Here is a 13,923-nt window from a genome sequence, read left to right as displayed (position 1 = left end):
AATATCCTTCTACAAACTGCCATTGAGAGATGACCTGGGTTTACGCTGTGTCGAGTGGACCCCAGATTCATCTACTCCTCCCCTATGGTCCTCCCCTGGGGCTGTTTCTCAACTTTCACTCGAGTAAAAGTTGCTTGACCGAACACCCCTGTGCATCAGTCTTTGTGCACGCGTGGGGCCGTGTCCTTTTGATAAATTCTCCAAAGTAGAATTATTGGGTCACAAGGTAGAAACATTTGCAGGCTCACGATACATGTTCCGAAATGTCCCCTCCCCCCCACCCCGGATACGTCATATCATTTACACTGCCACCAACAGAGAACACCAGCACTGAGTCTCAAGGACGTATTTTAGGTTAGATTAGATAATGTTTGTGAAAAGGCTACATGCTGTATGATTCCAACTGTGTGGCATTCTGGAAAGGCAGAACTATGGAGACAAAAGCAGATCAGAGGTTGGTGGGACAGAGGGATGAATGGGTAGAGCACTGAGGATTTTTAGAGCAGTGAAACTCCTCTGTATGACACTTTAATAGTGGATACATGTCATGTATACATCTGTCCAAACCCACAGAATGTACAACACCAGGAGTGAACCCTAGTGGAAAGTGTGGACTCTGGGTGGTTATTACGTGTCAGCGTAGGTCCCTGGACTGTAACAAACATACTATCAGGTGGGGGGGGTTGCTGATAATGGGGGAAACTGTGCACGTGTTGGGGTCAGGGGTACGTGGGAAATCTCTGTGCCTTTCCCTCAGTTGTGAACCTAAAACTGATATAAAAAAATAGTAATAAAGTCAAACGAAGGAATGAAGTTCGTAAGGCCCCCAGCACAGTGTCACGAAGCCCACTGAGGAGGAGGGATGTGGGAGGGCGGATGGAATTTTGATAGTCAAAAGATTGGAAGAAGGGGTTCCGGGAGGGAGGGACAGGGTACGCAAGGACATGGCATGGCAACTGGAGTCCAGCCTTGCTGGTGGGGGCGGAACCTGAGGGTGAAGGGGAGGTCACCCCAGGGCCGAGGCCACCACTGGGGAAGGTGGAGGAGTGTCCTAAAGGCAGGCGAGTCCTGGCAAAGGGTGAAGGAGCTCGGCACATTTATCCTGGAAAACAGATTTAGAGAGAGACATGACATCCCTCTTCAAATATTTAAAGGGCTGTCTCATGAAACAGAAATAAAACTGACTCAATGAGCTCCAGCTGACAGAACTGAGCTCAGAGACCAGAAATCACAAGGGGACAGATGTCAACTGAATATAATAGAGAGTTCTGTGATCACTGGAACCTTCCAGAGAAAGCATGGACTTTGGCCTTAAAAAGGATCGATGGAACAATAACAGAATAGAGTTCACCACCTGTCTGAAAACAGGAAGGGGAGGCTAGAGTAAATATTTATGCCTGAATTTTGGTTAACTTGATGTTTATCGTTCGCCTAGGAAATAGATTTAAAAGCGCTAAAGGAAGATGTTTTAAATAACAAATTAAATGACGCACTGGCCATGGTGGAAGAGACAGAAAAAATAAAGATGGCCGAGAGTCTGAAAGCAGAGAACGTCACCATGAAATTAAACGAAACATTAGCTGAACTGGAGACGGCCAAGACTAAAATGGTAAGGGACGAGAGGATCTTTCTGTCAGGGCAAGAGCACAGTGCCGTGAGAGCGTGGGGTTTAGACCAGGGTTCTCGGCCTTGGCACCGCTGGTGTTCTGAGTCAAATAACTCTTTCCTGTGGGGGCCGTCCTGTGCCCTGCAGAATGTTTCGCAGCGTCCCCGGTATCTACCCACTGGATAGATAGCGCCATCCCTCCCACCCAGTGCTGACAACCAGCTTCGGACTTTGCCGGATGTCCCTTGGCGGGGGGGCGGGGGATGCGGCAAACTCAGCCTCTATTGAAAAGCACTGGTTTCATATGAAAGGTGAACAGAGGCCATGATGCTCTCTCTCCAGGACATTCTAAGATGCTGGGATACAGGGCCCTCACAGGAGCAGGCTGAAGGACTGAGGAGCCTCAGAATTTACTGATCAGTGACAGTTCTGTAGACTTTAAAATTTCAGCTTGGTGTTCAAGGCCCTCCACCATCAGGGCGTAATATTGCTCTCGTCTGTCATGCATGCATTCAGCCAACAGGAGGTAATGAGGGTTAATCTGGCGGAAGTACACAAAGGTGCATTTGAGAGGGGCTGGAGTTGGAGACACCAGCTCCAGGCGTGGCACGTGGTAGCCATGGCCATAGTCCAAAATCATAAGGACCAGGACATTCGAAGAGACAGAGGAGTGGGAAAGAAGGAGTCTCTGCAGAGAGAGTTACAAGCAATGGCAGACCTTATAACTGGTTAACAGGACATGAGTACCAAGGAGAGTAGGCGCCAAGGAGACAGGCAAGGTTCAAGCCAAGGGACCTCGGGAGATGACGGCATGTGGGTGGCATATTGATGGAAATACGGAGGTCACGGTGAGGGGGGAGGGCAGGGTGAACAGGGATAGGGACTCTCTTTCAGAGGAGGTGAAGAGTTTAGACTGAGGCGAGGGTACGGGGTATGGATGTTCAAAAGCATCCCAAACTTTGGGTGGTACGATAGGTTTGTGGGAGAAAGCGAGATAAGTCACCTAAATTTGGAAGATAGCCTCGTGGACGTGATTGTTGAAACAGTGGGTGTGTGTGAGCGTCTCAGGCAAAGAATTTACCCATCAGAGGGGAGGTGAAGACGGAGGCCCAGCACGTCAGCTGGGAATAATAGGGAGCAGGAGAAGGCTGGTTGGAGAAGCAGGAGGGGACGAGGACGAGGCCTTGAGATGGAAGCATCCAGTAGAGCCGCAGGAAGGAGCGGGCCGTCAAAGGAAAGGGTCCGAGTCGCCACTTTAGGATCACTGGTAATTTCTAGTTTTTAAGAAATACAAATTGATTTATTTTTTTTCCTAGAAAATTGTTCATTCATTAGTTCAATGAATATTTACGGAACATCTAAGCCTAGATGCTGTGGCAGGGAGCTAAGCGCTGATGCTGTGGCTATATCAGTAAATGAGAAAAGCATCTGCCCTCACAGAGCTGACATTCTAGTGGGAGCGAGAAATAAACTAGATAATTCAGACAGTGATCCGTGCCTCAGTGAAAACAAAACAGGGGTGATGGAATGGGAAGGGTCTTGGGCTGCTCTGAGGGCCTCTCTGAGGAGGTGACATTGGAACTCAGACCTGAATTACAAGAAGTCAGCCATGCGAGGAGCTGGGGGAGCATGCAGCGAGAACAGCACGTGCAAAGGCCCCGAGGTGGGACCCAGCTCAGTGCCCGTGAGTGCAAAGGCATGTTATTATAGTCCCCAGGTTGCATGAATCATTTCTGTTTTCCCAGATCATGATGGAGGGGCGGATGCAGCTGCAGCAGCAGGCAATCAAGGCCCTCCAAGAAGAACAGAAATCACAGAAACACGAATTCGAAGAAGAAATCGTGGAATACAAGGAGCAAATCAAACAGCACTCCCAGACGATCGTGAGTCTAGAAAAAAGACTCCAGAAAGTGACCGAACACCATAAAAAAATAGAAGGAGAGATCGCAACGTTGAAGGACAATGACCCAGGTTGGTCCAAAGAGACAACGAGGAGATCTTGGTATTGGGGGCAGGTTCTGATTGTCCCGTGGGTCCCCACAGGCTGATGGGTAAGAACAGGGCTTCGCTGGTTGAAAAGCTCACTTACTCCCTGGAGCCCCCTTTTGTTCCTGTTATACACAAGGTTAGGGCCCTTCAAGGCCCAGGTTGAACAGAATTAACAGCAATGAGCCCGGACACCCTTTGTGCCCAGCCAGTCAGCCGGCGAGTCGCACACGCTGCCAGGGCTGTTAGGGCCGTCGGAACAGCAGGTCAGAGCATCATCATCTTTGCTACGTGGAAACCTCCGGGCAGGGGCCTTTCAAGGGCGTCTTTCTGCCATCCGCAGTCTGCGACTTTGCCTAATGCACTTTCATAACCAGCCAGGATTTGCTTCTTGAAAGATAAACTCAAAAGAGGCTGCCGCAGAACTCAGAGCAGCGAGCATTTATTTGCCCTAAATGACCAGGGTCGTGCATCTTGTGGCAAAGACACTAGCTACTTGGAGAGGTGCTCTATAAGGCAGGGATCATTAACTCTGTTTACCTGGATAAGAGCTCTGGAAAGAGAGGCCTCAGGCCGGGGTTTCTCAGCCTCAGCAACGTTGACATTTGGTACCAGGTCATTCTTTATTGTGGGGCCATCCCGTGCCCTGCAGGGTAATGAGCAACATCCTTGGCCTCTACCCACTGGAAGCCACTAGCACCCCCCACTCACCCTAGGGTGACAACCAGAAATGTCTGGAGACATTTTTGTCAGTGTCCCCAGGGGACTCGCCCCTGGTTGAGCAGCATCATCCTAGTCTCAAGCCAGCTGACGAGCTGTCAGGGCTCACCACACGCATACACTCAGGCACCACTCTTAACAGAGCATCTCTTATGTTTCAAGCTCATTCTAGGCACTGAGGATTCAATGACGGGCAAGCCAGGCAGGACCCCTGCAGTTAACTCAATTACTGCCCCAACCAATGATCCAGGGTGAACAGGGCACCACGGCAAGGGCATGGAGTGGGACTCAGTTTCCCAATCCAGGACCAACTCGGAGGGAGGATGCTTACGCGGGGACCTCAAGAGTGACACATCTTTGTCGCCTTACGCTTAGATCAGTGCCTGCCATCACGCAGACATTTCATGAGAACTGTTACATGACTAAACGAACGGGTGAATGCGTGAGCGAGCGATGAGGCTAGAAGCCGGAAGGCCGGGGGACGAAGGATACGCGAGAGGCGAGGACAGGTCAAGACTCTCGTCTGAGCAGAGAGCAAGAAACGGGGCAGGAAGCGTGACCCAGTGGTGACGGCTCCGCCTCGCACCAGTCTGCTGAGTGGTCACCAGCAGGTTCTGTCACTCCTGTGGCCACTTTCTCACCTGCAAACGGAGTCGATAGTCCCTGCCTTGTGCAGTAGCTGGAAAGATTGCATGCGTTCATCGTGGCGGGGGTGGGGGTGTCCCGCCAGCCTACGACGCAGAACTTCCGCTGGGTCCCCTTAGGTAGAGAAGGCTGAAGGCTACAGGGAGAGTTCGTACGTTGAGAAAGATGTTAAGTGTGTCGATAAGGTGATAAGCAACAGTGTGGGAAAGCATCCACGGCACGAGGATCGTAATGCTGTCCCCTTGTCCCTCTGATTCAGCCCAGGAGAAGGAAGTAGAGCAAGACCCTCCCGCAGCACCTCCTCGGGAAAGCGGTTCCAAAGGCGCAGTGTGTGACCACTTGATGTGAGTACCCAGAGGCCGTGTGAGCACCAGCCACCCTCACTGACGCGCCCCGTGAGCAAGGACAAACACACACAACCCCTGCTTTTGGCATGTTGTTGGAATCTGAAAATGGGAATTGAATCTGGAGTCTTCTCACTGTTCTTTGAATTTCTCGATTTTTTTTTTTTTTTTTTTTTTTAGCAAGTCAGGAGGGTGTCATGGAAAAATGTGGGTGGACCCAAGTCAACACTCTCCAGTCGTGTGTCCCTGGGCGAGTCACATCACCTCGCTGGACCTTAGCGTCCTCGTTTATGAAATAAGGAGGTACATGCAGGGCACGCAGAAGTCGCTCGGTGAATGCTAGCTAATACCACGATTAGCTGTTTTTCCCAAGTACCTGCTCAAGGCAGGCAGACAGTGCAGGTTTCAGACAGTGGAGACCACTTGGCGAAGTGGTCCTAGAGAGGGTTCAAAGTGAAGAGGTTGGATCGAGTGACTTTGGAGATCCCTCCCAACCCAAAAGTCTATACCTTTGAGCCTCAAGGAACTGACAGTTTCCAGAGAAAGCACCCCACGGTTGGGACAGCCACTGCCAGGCAGCATGTGAACAAGAAGGGGCTAATGCGAGATTCTCAAAGAAGACGAACCGCAGGCCTCATGATCCTCACACTAGATTTCAGCTACCAAAGTCAAATGTCATAGGGTTTTTCAGCCCCCAAAAGGCGAAGATACCCAGCCTCCACATCTTGAAAAATTCCTAAGTGACTCCTGCTGGTAGAATGTGCTCTACAGACAACAGTAGCTGTGGCTAGGAGAAGGGTCAGCACCCACATCACTCTCCTCTGTTCCTCTTCATTAGCTCTATACACCCTTGAGTCTTAAAGTTTCATCCTCAAGTTGGAAGAGTTATAGCCAAGGAGACTAGATAGATAGATAAGATAGATAGATGATTGATAGACGATAGATTAGATTGATAGATAGATGATAGATAGATGATAGACACACACCCATATATGTATATGTGTACACGTATATACTTATTTTCAATCCAGTGATCACCAATCTTTTTATTTTGACATGCGACCTGCCAGTGTTTTGCTCTATTTCATAATGTACATACACTCTACCTTAATAATCTATATAAGAGGAGCCTGGATTTCAGAAGCCCGTGAAATCAAATGAAGCGACATTTATTCCTGCCCAAAGGCCCTTAACCCCAGCTCTTCCTCCTGCTGCCAACACACACACACACACACACACACACACACACACACACACACACACACACGACATGCCTTCCTCAGGTCTGAGGTGTCCCACACTTGCTCAGAAATGCACCCCGTGTTCTTCCCACTTAAACCCCATTGAGGTGCCTCACCTGTTACTCTGGGCCCCTTCCCACAGAACACCCCTTACTGGATGTAGCTGTCCCTGTCAACCACTCTGGGCCTCCTAGTGCCAAGGATGTCCTGCCCCCTGGGGCGTGGTGGGCAGAGAAGCTGTCATCATCTCACCCTCCCTGTGTTCCCCCCACCCCCGCCCCAGTTATCTGGTCCCCAAAGTCCACATTGCCACAAAGGGTCACGTGAACACCATTCATTCATTTCTGGCCCCACCTCTCCCCATCAGGAACTGAATGGTGTCCTCTCTCCTTCCTTCCTCGTCTTCAAAGAATCCCCGAGCCCACAAAAAAAAAAAAATAATCTTCCCTCTCTTTCCACCAAGATCAAAAGTCTACAAACACATCAATTCATGCTGACAGATACTTGGGCAGAAAGAGGTGTCACCTTCATGCAACTCATATTTCAACCTCAGACAGAACACAGCCGGGGTCCTTTGTTCTATCTCCATGTATTTCTTTTCAGTGACGGTGCCTCACAATGAATGCCTGTTCTGAGAATTTCAACGCACGTGCTTATCCCCCTCGCTGGGGCTGGGGCCGCATGGGCCATCACCGACCGAGTATCACTCTGCATTTACACTGGGCCCCTTCCTGGCACTCAGGACACGGCAGAGACTGAGTTGGCCTGACTTTGCCTGGTTTTTTGTGAATTTCAGAGAGGATTTATTGAGTGCTCAAAAGGAAATCCTGTCTCAGCAGGAGGTCATCATGAACTTAAGGAAAAACCTGACGGAAGCTCATGGCCGAATGTCGGATCTGAGAGGTTTGTGCTGCTATGACCTTTGTCTCTTCCTGACCCGCTTCCAGAAAGGAAAGAAACGGGGCCAGGGAGTCGGAATGCTCGGCGTTAGAAATGCCCCCCGATCTGCTTCCCGGGGCTGTTTCAAAGCTTGTAACTCAGGGTCAGCGCAAGCTGAATCCTGGCTGCGGCACTGGTTCCCGATGTTCCCCGGGGGAACATTCTCAGAGGGCTCTGGTCCTCTGCACTGATATGTGACTTCCTTTTTCCGGGAGAGTCCCCTTTTACCACTGAGGAGGATTTGTCTCTAGGGGCAAAAGCTCCCTCCTGGAGTAGGCCAGCCGCACGGGCCCTAGCCGTCACCAGCTTCGGGGCCTAGGGCGAGTTATCCTCGCCAGGTGTCCTTCCCCTGATGTGAAACCTCCTTAACACACCTGCTTCCTAGGGTCGATATGGACATTGGGGCCACCTAGAGTAGGGCAAGATAACTCTGAGTTCAGACCTCTGGGTTATCCCCTTGAGGGGAACTGGGCTGCGTACTCGCCCCCACCTGTCATGGGTTGGAGGCTGTTGCACCCGGAAGACACGTGAGCAGAGCATCTGCCATTGTAACACCGGGGTAAAGCAAGAGCACATGGCGCCTCATAGAGCCGGCACTCGCTGAAAGGTAACGCCTGCGTGCTGTTTTGCTGCTGTTTGCTAAGACGCGAGCAGACCTCCTGGCTGTGAGTGGAGCCCCCTAAGAATTCCTGGAGGGTAGACCTGCCTCGTGGTTCTCGGGGGCCTGGCAGATCGGCCGTGGCCCGAGCAGAGACGCAAGGTGGGACACTCCCTCGCCAGCTTTCGTGTCGCTCTCAGGAGAGCTTAACGAGAAGCAGAAGATAGAACTGGAAAGGAACGTGGCCCTGGTCCAGCGACAAAACAACGAGCTGAGTGTGCTCAAGGAAAGGATGGCGCACGTGACCAGCCTGATGGAAAAGAAGGACAGGGAGCTCGAGGTCTTCAAGGAGGCGCTCAGGTGTGTGGAGTGTCTGCGTGGCGGGGGAGGCCGGGCACACCCAAGTACCCAAGGAACCTTGCACAGGGAGAGGGAGCTCAGTGAATCCCGATTGAAGAACTGAATGGATAAATGGGTGAATGAATGAATGAATGAATGACACGTGTTTCATTGTTTCACAGCCTCGTCAGTTAAAACAGAGCTTTGTTTCGTTCTGTGCTTCTCAAACATTCCTGCACAATATTCCAGATGACAGTTCTTAGTTTAAATGCCACTTCCTCCAGGAAGCCCTGTGGCACCACACTCACCAAACGTAGACAAGGCTCCTGCTCTGCCCGGGGCCCCTCAGCACTTTGCCTAACCTACCGCTTTTCATACAGTCAGGCTGTGTTTATGCCTGTTAAATTGTCTGCCCTCCCCACAAGGACAGAGTCTATTGACTTGCCTGGTATTGATTCCCAGTGTTCACACAGTGCCTGGCACACAGAGAACTTAATAAATGTTTATTAAACAAATGTATGAACTGGGGAGTGTCAGAGGTCAGCTTAAAATAAACATAAAATATCCTCGTCCCATGGATTCATCTAAAAAAATACATGCGAGTTTGCATTTTCATCCATAGCTTATCCATATTTTGACATAAGAGGAATGTTTTCGCCAAGGAAGTTTGAGTAAAATTGACGTCATACGTATGTATACCCTGTAGCTTCGTGTGCCTCATGGCTCATGGCAAGACAGACTCACATAGTGGTTAAACGAACAAGATCCAGACCCAGGCTGCCTAGGTTCAAAGCCACACGCTTCCACTTACAAGCTTCACGACCACAGGTCAACTGTTGTGCGTCTCTGTCCTTGTCTGCAAAATGGGCCAGCTCATGCGATTGTTATGGGTAATAGAAGGACTAACACGTAGGAGTATTTGGAAAAGCAGATACATGGTAAATGCCCCTGTAAGTGACACAGCAAGTGTCCCACAGACCCAGTGCAGGAAGCGAGGGCAGGCAGGCGTCTCCTGCCCTGGCCACTCTCCTGCAAGTCCCATGAAGCTAAATTCTTTAGACATCTGTGGACAGGAGACTTGAAGACTTCAAGACTTCAACTACCTGTAAAAATGGAGTTTCTTGTCCTGTTCTGCTGGGGGATACAAAGGTAATTCATGGTTCCCGGACCCTGACTCCGGTGACTCCTGTGCTCTACCCTAGGGTCTCCCAAGAGAAACCCAAACTCCAACTGCACAAAGAGAAGGAACAGAAGCCCAGGAATCCTACCCAGATGTGTGACATCTCGGTGCAGATAGAACCCATCCACACCGATATTTCCTTGAGCAGCCAAGAGGTGAGTGCCCGCCCAGGCCTGGGCTCCCAGAAGGACGTGCTAGGGAAGAGCCCAGTGGGGCTTTTGTTGCTTTTGAAAATATTCTAAGTTCCAAAAATCATCCTTGCTTATGGGAAATGTATCAGTAGAAGAGCAGAAGACCTGCCTCTCTGACCACGGTCACCAGAGGTTAGCGCCGTCAACGGGCACGTGTGCCTTCAGACCTCTTCCTCGCAGAACCTGCCACATGCTTAGACAGTCGTGACGGGCGGTGGTTATAGACCAGGCTTGGATCTGGGTCTGCCCATGTTCTAATCCCAGCTGCTCCTCTCAGACACTGTGGCCTCAGCAGATTACTCTGAGCCAGTTCCTTCCCTCGTCTGGAAAGCAGAAGTAATGACAGTCACCAACCACCTCATGGGGTTGTTGAAAATTTTATTTATAAATGCAAACACACGCAAACCTATATATCATATATTTATCTAACAGATTTTTTTTTTTTTGCAAAATAATGGTATAAGCCATACATATTCTGCAAATTGTTTTTTCCCAAAAAATCTTTTCAAATAAGTATATAGAGATTGACCTCATTCTTTTATACGGCTGCATAGAATTCCACTGTGTTCCTTTCGTCCAAGCAGTCCTTTGTTGGTGGACATTTAGGAGGTTTCTGCTTCCGCAAATTGCTGTAGTTAATATCCTCACATGTGTGTAGAACAAATTCCTAGCTGTGGAATCGCTGGGTCCCGAGGACATGCTAAATTGTGCCTGGTAGGGCCAGGAGGCCTTCCCCAGCAGCCGTCCGTCATCACTCCACGGCTGTCTCATGGTGACTTCTCTTGGGCACCTGCCCAGAAGCCGTGGTGTGCATGGAAGTCCCAAACGCGCAGCAAACAGGGAGTGTGTCTTTGAGAACAGCCCTACTCGTGTGGCCCCTCAAAGGTGGCACTCACGTTCTGCCCCCTACCCCTTGTTCGTGGTTGGCTGACTGTGGGTCCCGTGCTGCTTCGAGGCCCCGGGTCTCCTGGAGACCAGTGTGTTGCTTCCCTCTCTGCTTTATGAAACTGGACGGCGGGGCCTTGCGGCAGTGGCCTTCGGATTTTCGCCTGGACACAGGGCCAGGCACATCAGTTGCCTTCTCGCTTCCTCAAAGACGCCTTTCTCCTGCCCAACGGCAGTGAGCCGGGGCCGCACGTGGCCCAAACAGCAGCGCTCAGCAGCCCGGCACCTGCTCCAAGCACTTCAACATGAGTGTCCCCGTGCTGCTCAGAGTGGCTTCAAACAGGGGATCCACGTGGCTGAGTGGGGCAGGGCGCAGGTCCCTCTACTGCCCGAGTCCCAAGCTCTTAGGGCAGGACCTGGCCCACAGTCATCCACTCATTCAACAAGTATTGAGCACCTGATGTATGCCAGGCCACTGGGCGCAGAGGAGGACGCCTAGGGTCCCTGCCCACACCAGACCCACTCCAACTGTGCACATGTTTGCTGGACTAGATGGCTGACTGGTCACCACGATGATTAGTTTCCATTCCGAAGCCGATTAGCTGGGGAGGAGGAGGTAGCGGGGCTGCAAGATAAAAGGGAAAAATGTCTGTTCCTTCTCAGGACGGTTTCCGCACTCAGCCCACTTCCTGCTTTCTAAGCCAGAGTGGGTCAGAGGGCTTCAGAATCATATGAGAAAGAATCTCCGTCTCCTCTAAATAAACAAATTCCCAGAAGGGCCAGGAGGAAGGGCCGTGCCGGGCCCAGGCGTGCCTCTCATGCGGAGCAAAGTCTGTCACGGAGCCTGGCTGCTGAGCGATCAGTAGCTCCTCCCCTCCACACGACCGCAGGCACGCGTGTGCACGCCCGTGCACGTGCACACGCATGATACTTCAGGGGTCTACTCCCAGGGCACACATACACCCGCAAAGAGAGTGAGGCCAGTGCAGAACCGACCAGGAAGTGGGCCGGCCACACCACTCGTAAGCAAGCCGGAGCCGGGAACGGGGCCGAGTGAGGTCCTACTAAGTGCAGCAGGGGTGGCGTGACCCCGCCTCTCGGCCGCTGAGCCCTGGTCCCACCCAGGAAGCTGGGGCAAGCTCCTTCCGGCTCCTGTGTCTGACCTCTGTTCACTCGGCTCCGTGTTTATTGAGCATCTCCTGCGCGCAGCATAGTCTACAGTGGAGACGAAGATTTTGCCCACGGGGCCCACATTCTGGAAATGGAGAGACCGGCAATAAACAAGTCAGCATCGAACAAAATGCCCCGTGGGAATAGCGCGCTGAGAAAATACTCGGCAGGATTCAGGGCAGAGAGAATCATGGGGTGGGCGGCGAAGGGCTCTTTCCAATCAGGTGGCCAGGGAGGCCTCTCCCGGAAGGGACCTGGAGCAGAGTCCGGAGGAAGGAACAAGTGGTGGGGACATGGGGTGGGTGGACCAGCCCCAGGAGGCCCTCAGCCATGGGCCTTGTACCCGCATGACCAACGTGGCTACTGAGGGCCCAGGACATGCCCTATAGGTCTTTACTAAGAATTGGATGACTCAAAGAAAGATCAAGTGAATGTCTCTCTCCCTCTCTCTGCTTCGTTCATTTACCACTTTCTGGGATTATTTACATTCCTGCCTGCTTAGTCGTTGTGTCTGCCCCACAGAAAGGAGCCCCAAGGCAGCGGGGCTTGTCCGCCCAGTTTCCCGATCTCTTCCCAGTGCCTAAAACAGTGTCTGCCTCTCTACACATACACACACATTTGCTGAATATATAAAGTGAACCAAAATTGTTATTTTAAAAATTGTTATAAAAGAACCAAATTGTCAGTTTCTTCCTTTTTTTTTTTTTGGCCATTTTGCCCGGGACCTTCCCTAGCAGGTCTACAGAAAACCATCCTCAACACCCCTCCTGTTTCCAGGGTTTCTCTACCACACCGCTGTCCACCAGACATTTTCCACACTCACCTTACTTGTCGTCTGTGTCCCCACACAAGGATGCAGGATCGACACAGGAGGAACATCGCCGTTGCATTCACTGCTGAGTCCCCGGGACCTAGCATAAGGCTCGGCACATCGAGGTGCTCGATAAATCTGTGTGAAATGAATGGATGGGCGAGTGCGTGACCTGCCTACCCCAGAGAAACGCGTGACCTGGAGTCCACGACGGGATGGCGCGGAGAGAGAACACGCCCACCCTGGCAGAACGTTCCGTGGCCCAGTGCTGTTCTAGAAGCTCTGGAAGTCTCAGAGGAAGGTTGTCCTTTCTCCAGAGCAGCCGAGAGCCTGTCTATCAAATTCCCCCTAGCAAATACTAGACAGCCGCCCTTATTACCAGTTAAGAAGCAAGTATCATGTGTCCCCATCTGAAAACGCCCCTTCTGGAGCAGAATTTGATGTGCCATTCAGGGGCGAGACCAACATGACAACAAATAGAAACCCAAGCTTAGGACATTAGAAGGAAATAAATGAAACGTGGGGTCTTTTATTCATAGTGACACGAAGTAGCTAGGAAAGTTGGAAATCTTCCTAGATCTAACTCTACATTGGAAACGAAATTTTAAAATCCTTTCCCTGCCGAAGCCCCGTAACGGCCTTTTCCAAAGTATGAAGCGACGAGGTTTCCGCCATCCGTGACATGAATGGTTCACGGTTCTTCTAATGTGAGAGAGGGAGAGTCTCGCCCTCGTACAGCTGCCGTCTGTACTGTTCTGGCCGCAGGAGCAGTCCTTCAGCGACCTGGGGGCCAAGTGCAAAGGGTCACGGCACGAGGAAGTCATTCAGCGCCAGAAAAGGGCCTTATCCGAGCTGCGCACTCGGATCAGAGAACTCGAGAAGGCCTGCTCTTCAGGTAAGCACCCTCCTGCCTGTCAGCCTCTCCGGGCCCAGCGCCGCCTCGGGCCCCGGCGCCAGGGCTCACTGTGGGCCCCGCATGGTGGGCCGGGACCACCACCTTCTAGCCCTATAAGGGTTGTACTACAAAAAAATAAAAGGTGGGCCGACGTGATCTCGGCGTCGAGGGCAGGCCTTGATATTAAATAAACAGGATTTCATGAAGAACCCACTACATTATCCTTTTTCTTATTGCTCTGTGGCCCTGTGGAATCTTTGTCACGGACTAACACTGCACAAGGATCAACCTTGAGGAACCTCCTAGAATACCCTGTTTGAAGGGGAGAGAGCTCTCAAGATAACTGAGCTTGCTGGTGGGTGGAGCCCTGGGC

General features: G+C 51.4%; 1 protein-coding gene across 1 annotated transcript in view; it reads left to right on the top strand.

The window, feature by feature from the left end:
- Positions 1–13,923, top strand: part of LOC105294415 (forkhead-associated domain-containing protein 1) — a 99,445-nt gene that overhangs the window by 81,957 nt on the left and 3,565 nt on the right. The window contains exons 19-25 of the mRNA XM_023532653.1: positions 1,436–1,609; positions 3,352–3,577; positions 5,217–5,301; positions 7,339–7,445; positions 8,280–8,439; positions 9,621–9,753; positions 13,421–13,550. Coding sequence (XP_023388421.1) covers positions 1,436–1,609; positions 3,352–3,577; positions 5,217–5,301; positions 7,339–7,445; positions 8,280–8,439; positions 9,621–9,753; positions 13,421–13,550 — 1,015 coding nt within the window. The remainder of the gene's footprint in view (positions 1–1,435; positions 1,610–3,351; positions 3,578–5,216; positions 5,302–7,338; positions 7,446–8,279; positions 8,440–9,620; positions 9,754–13,420; positions 13,551–13,923) is intronic.

The sequence above is a fragment of the Pteropus vampyrus genome, unplaced genomic scaffold, assembly GCF_000151845.1.
Source record: "Pteropus vampyrus isolate Shadow unplaced genomic scaffold, Pvam_2.0 Scaffold86, whole genome shotgun sequence".
NCBI classification, from domain to species: domain Eukaryota; kingdom Metazoa; phylum Chordata; class Mammalia; order Chiroptera; family Pteropodidae; genus Pteropus; species Pteropus vampyrus.
This window is presented reverse-complemented; position numbering and strand designations above follow the sequence as displayed.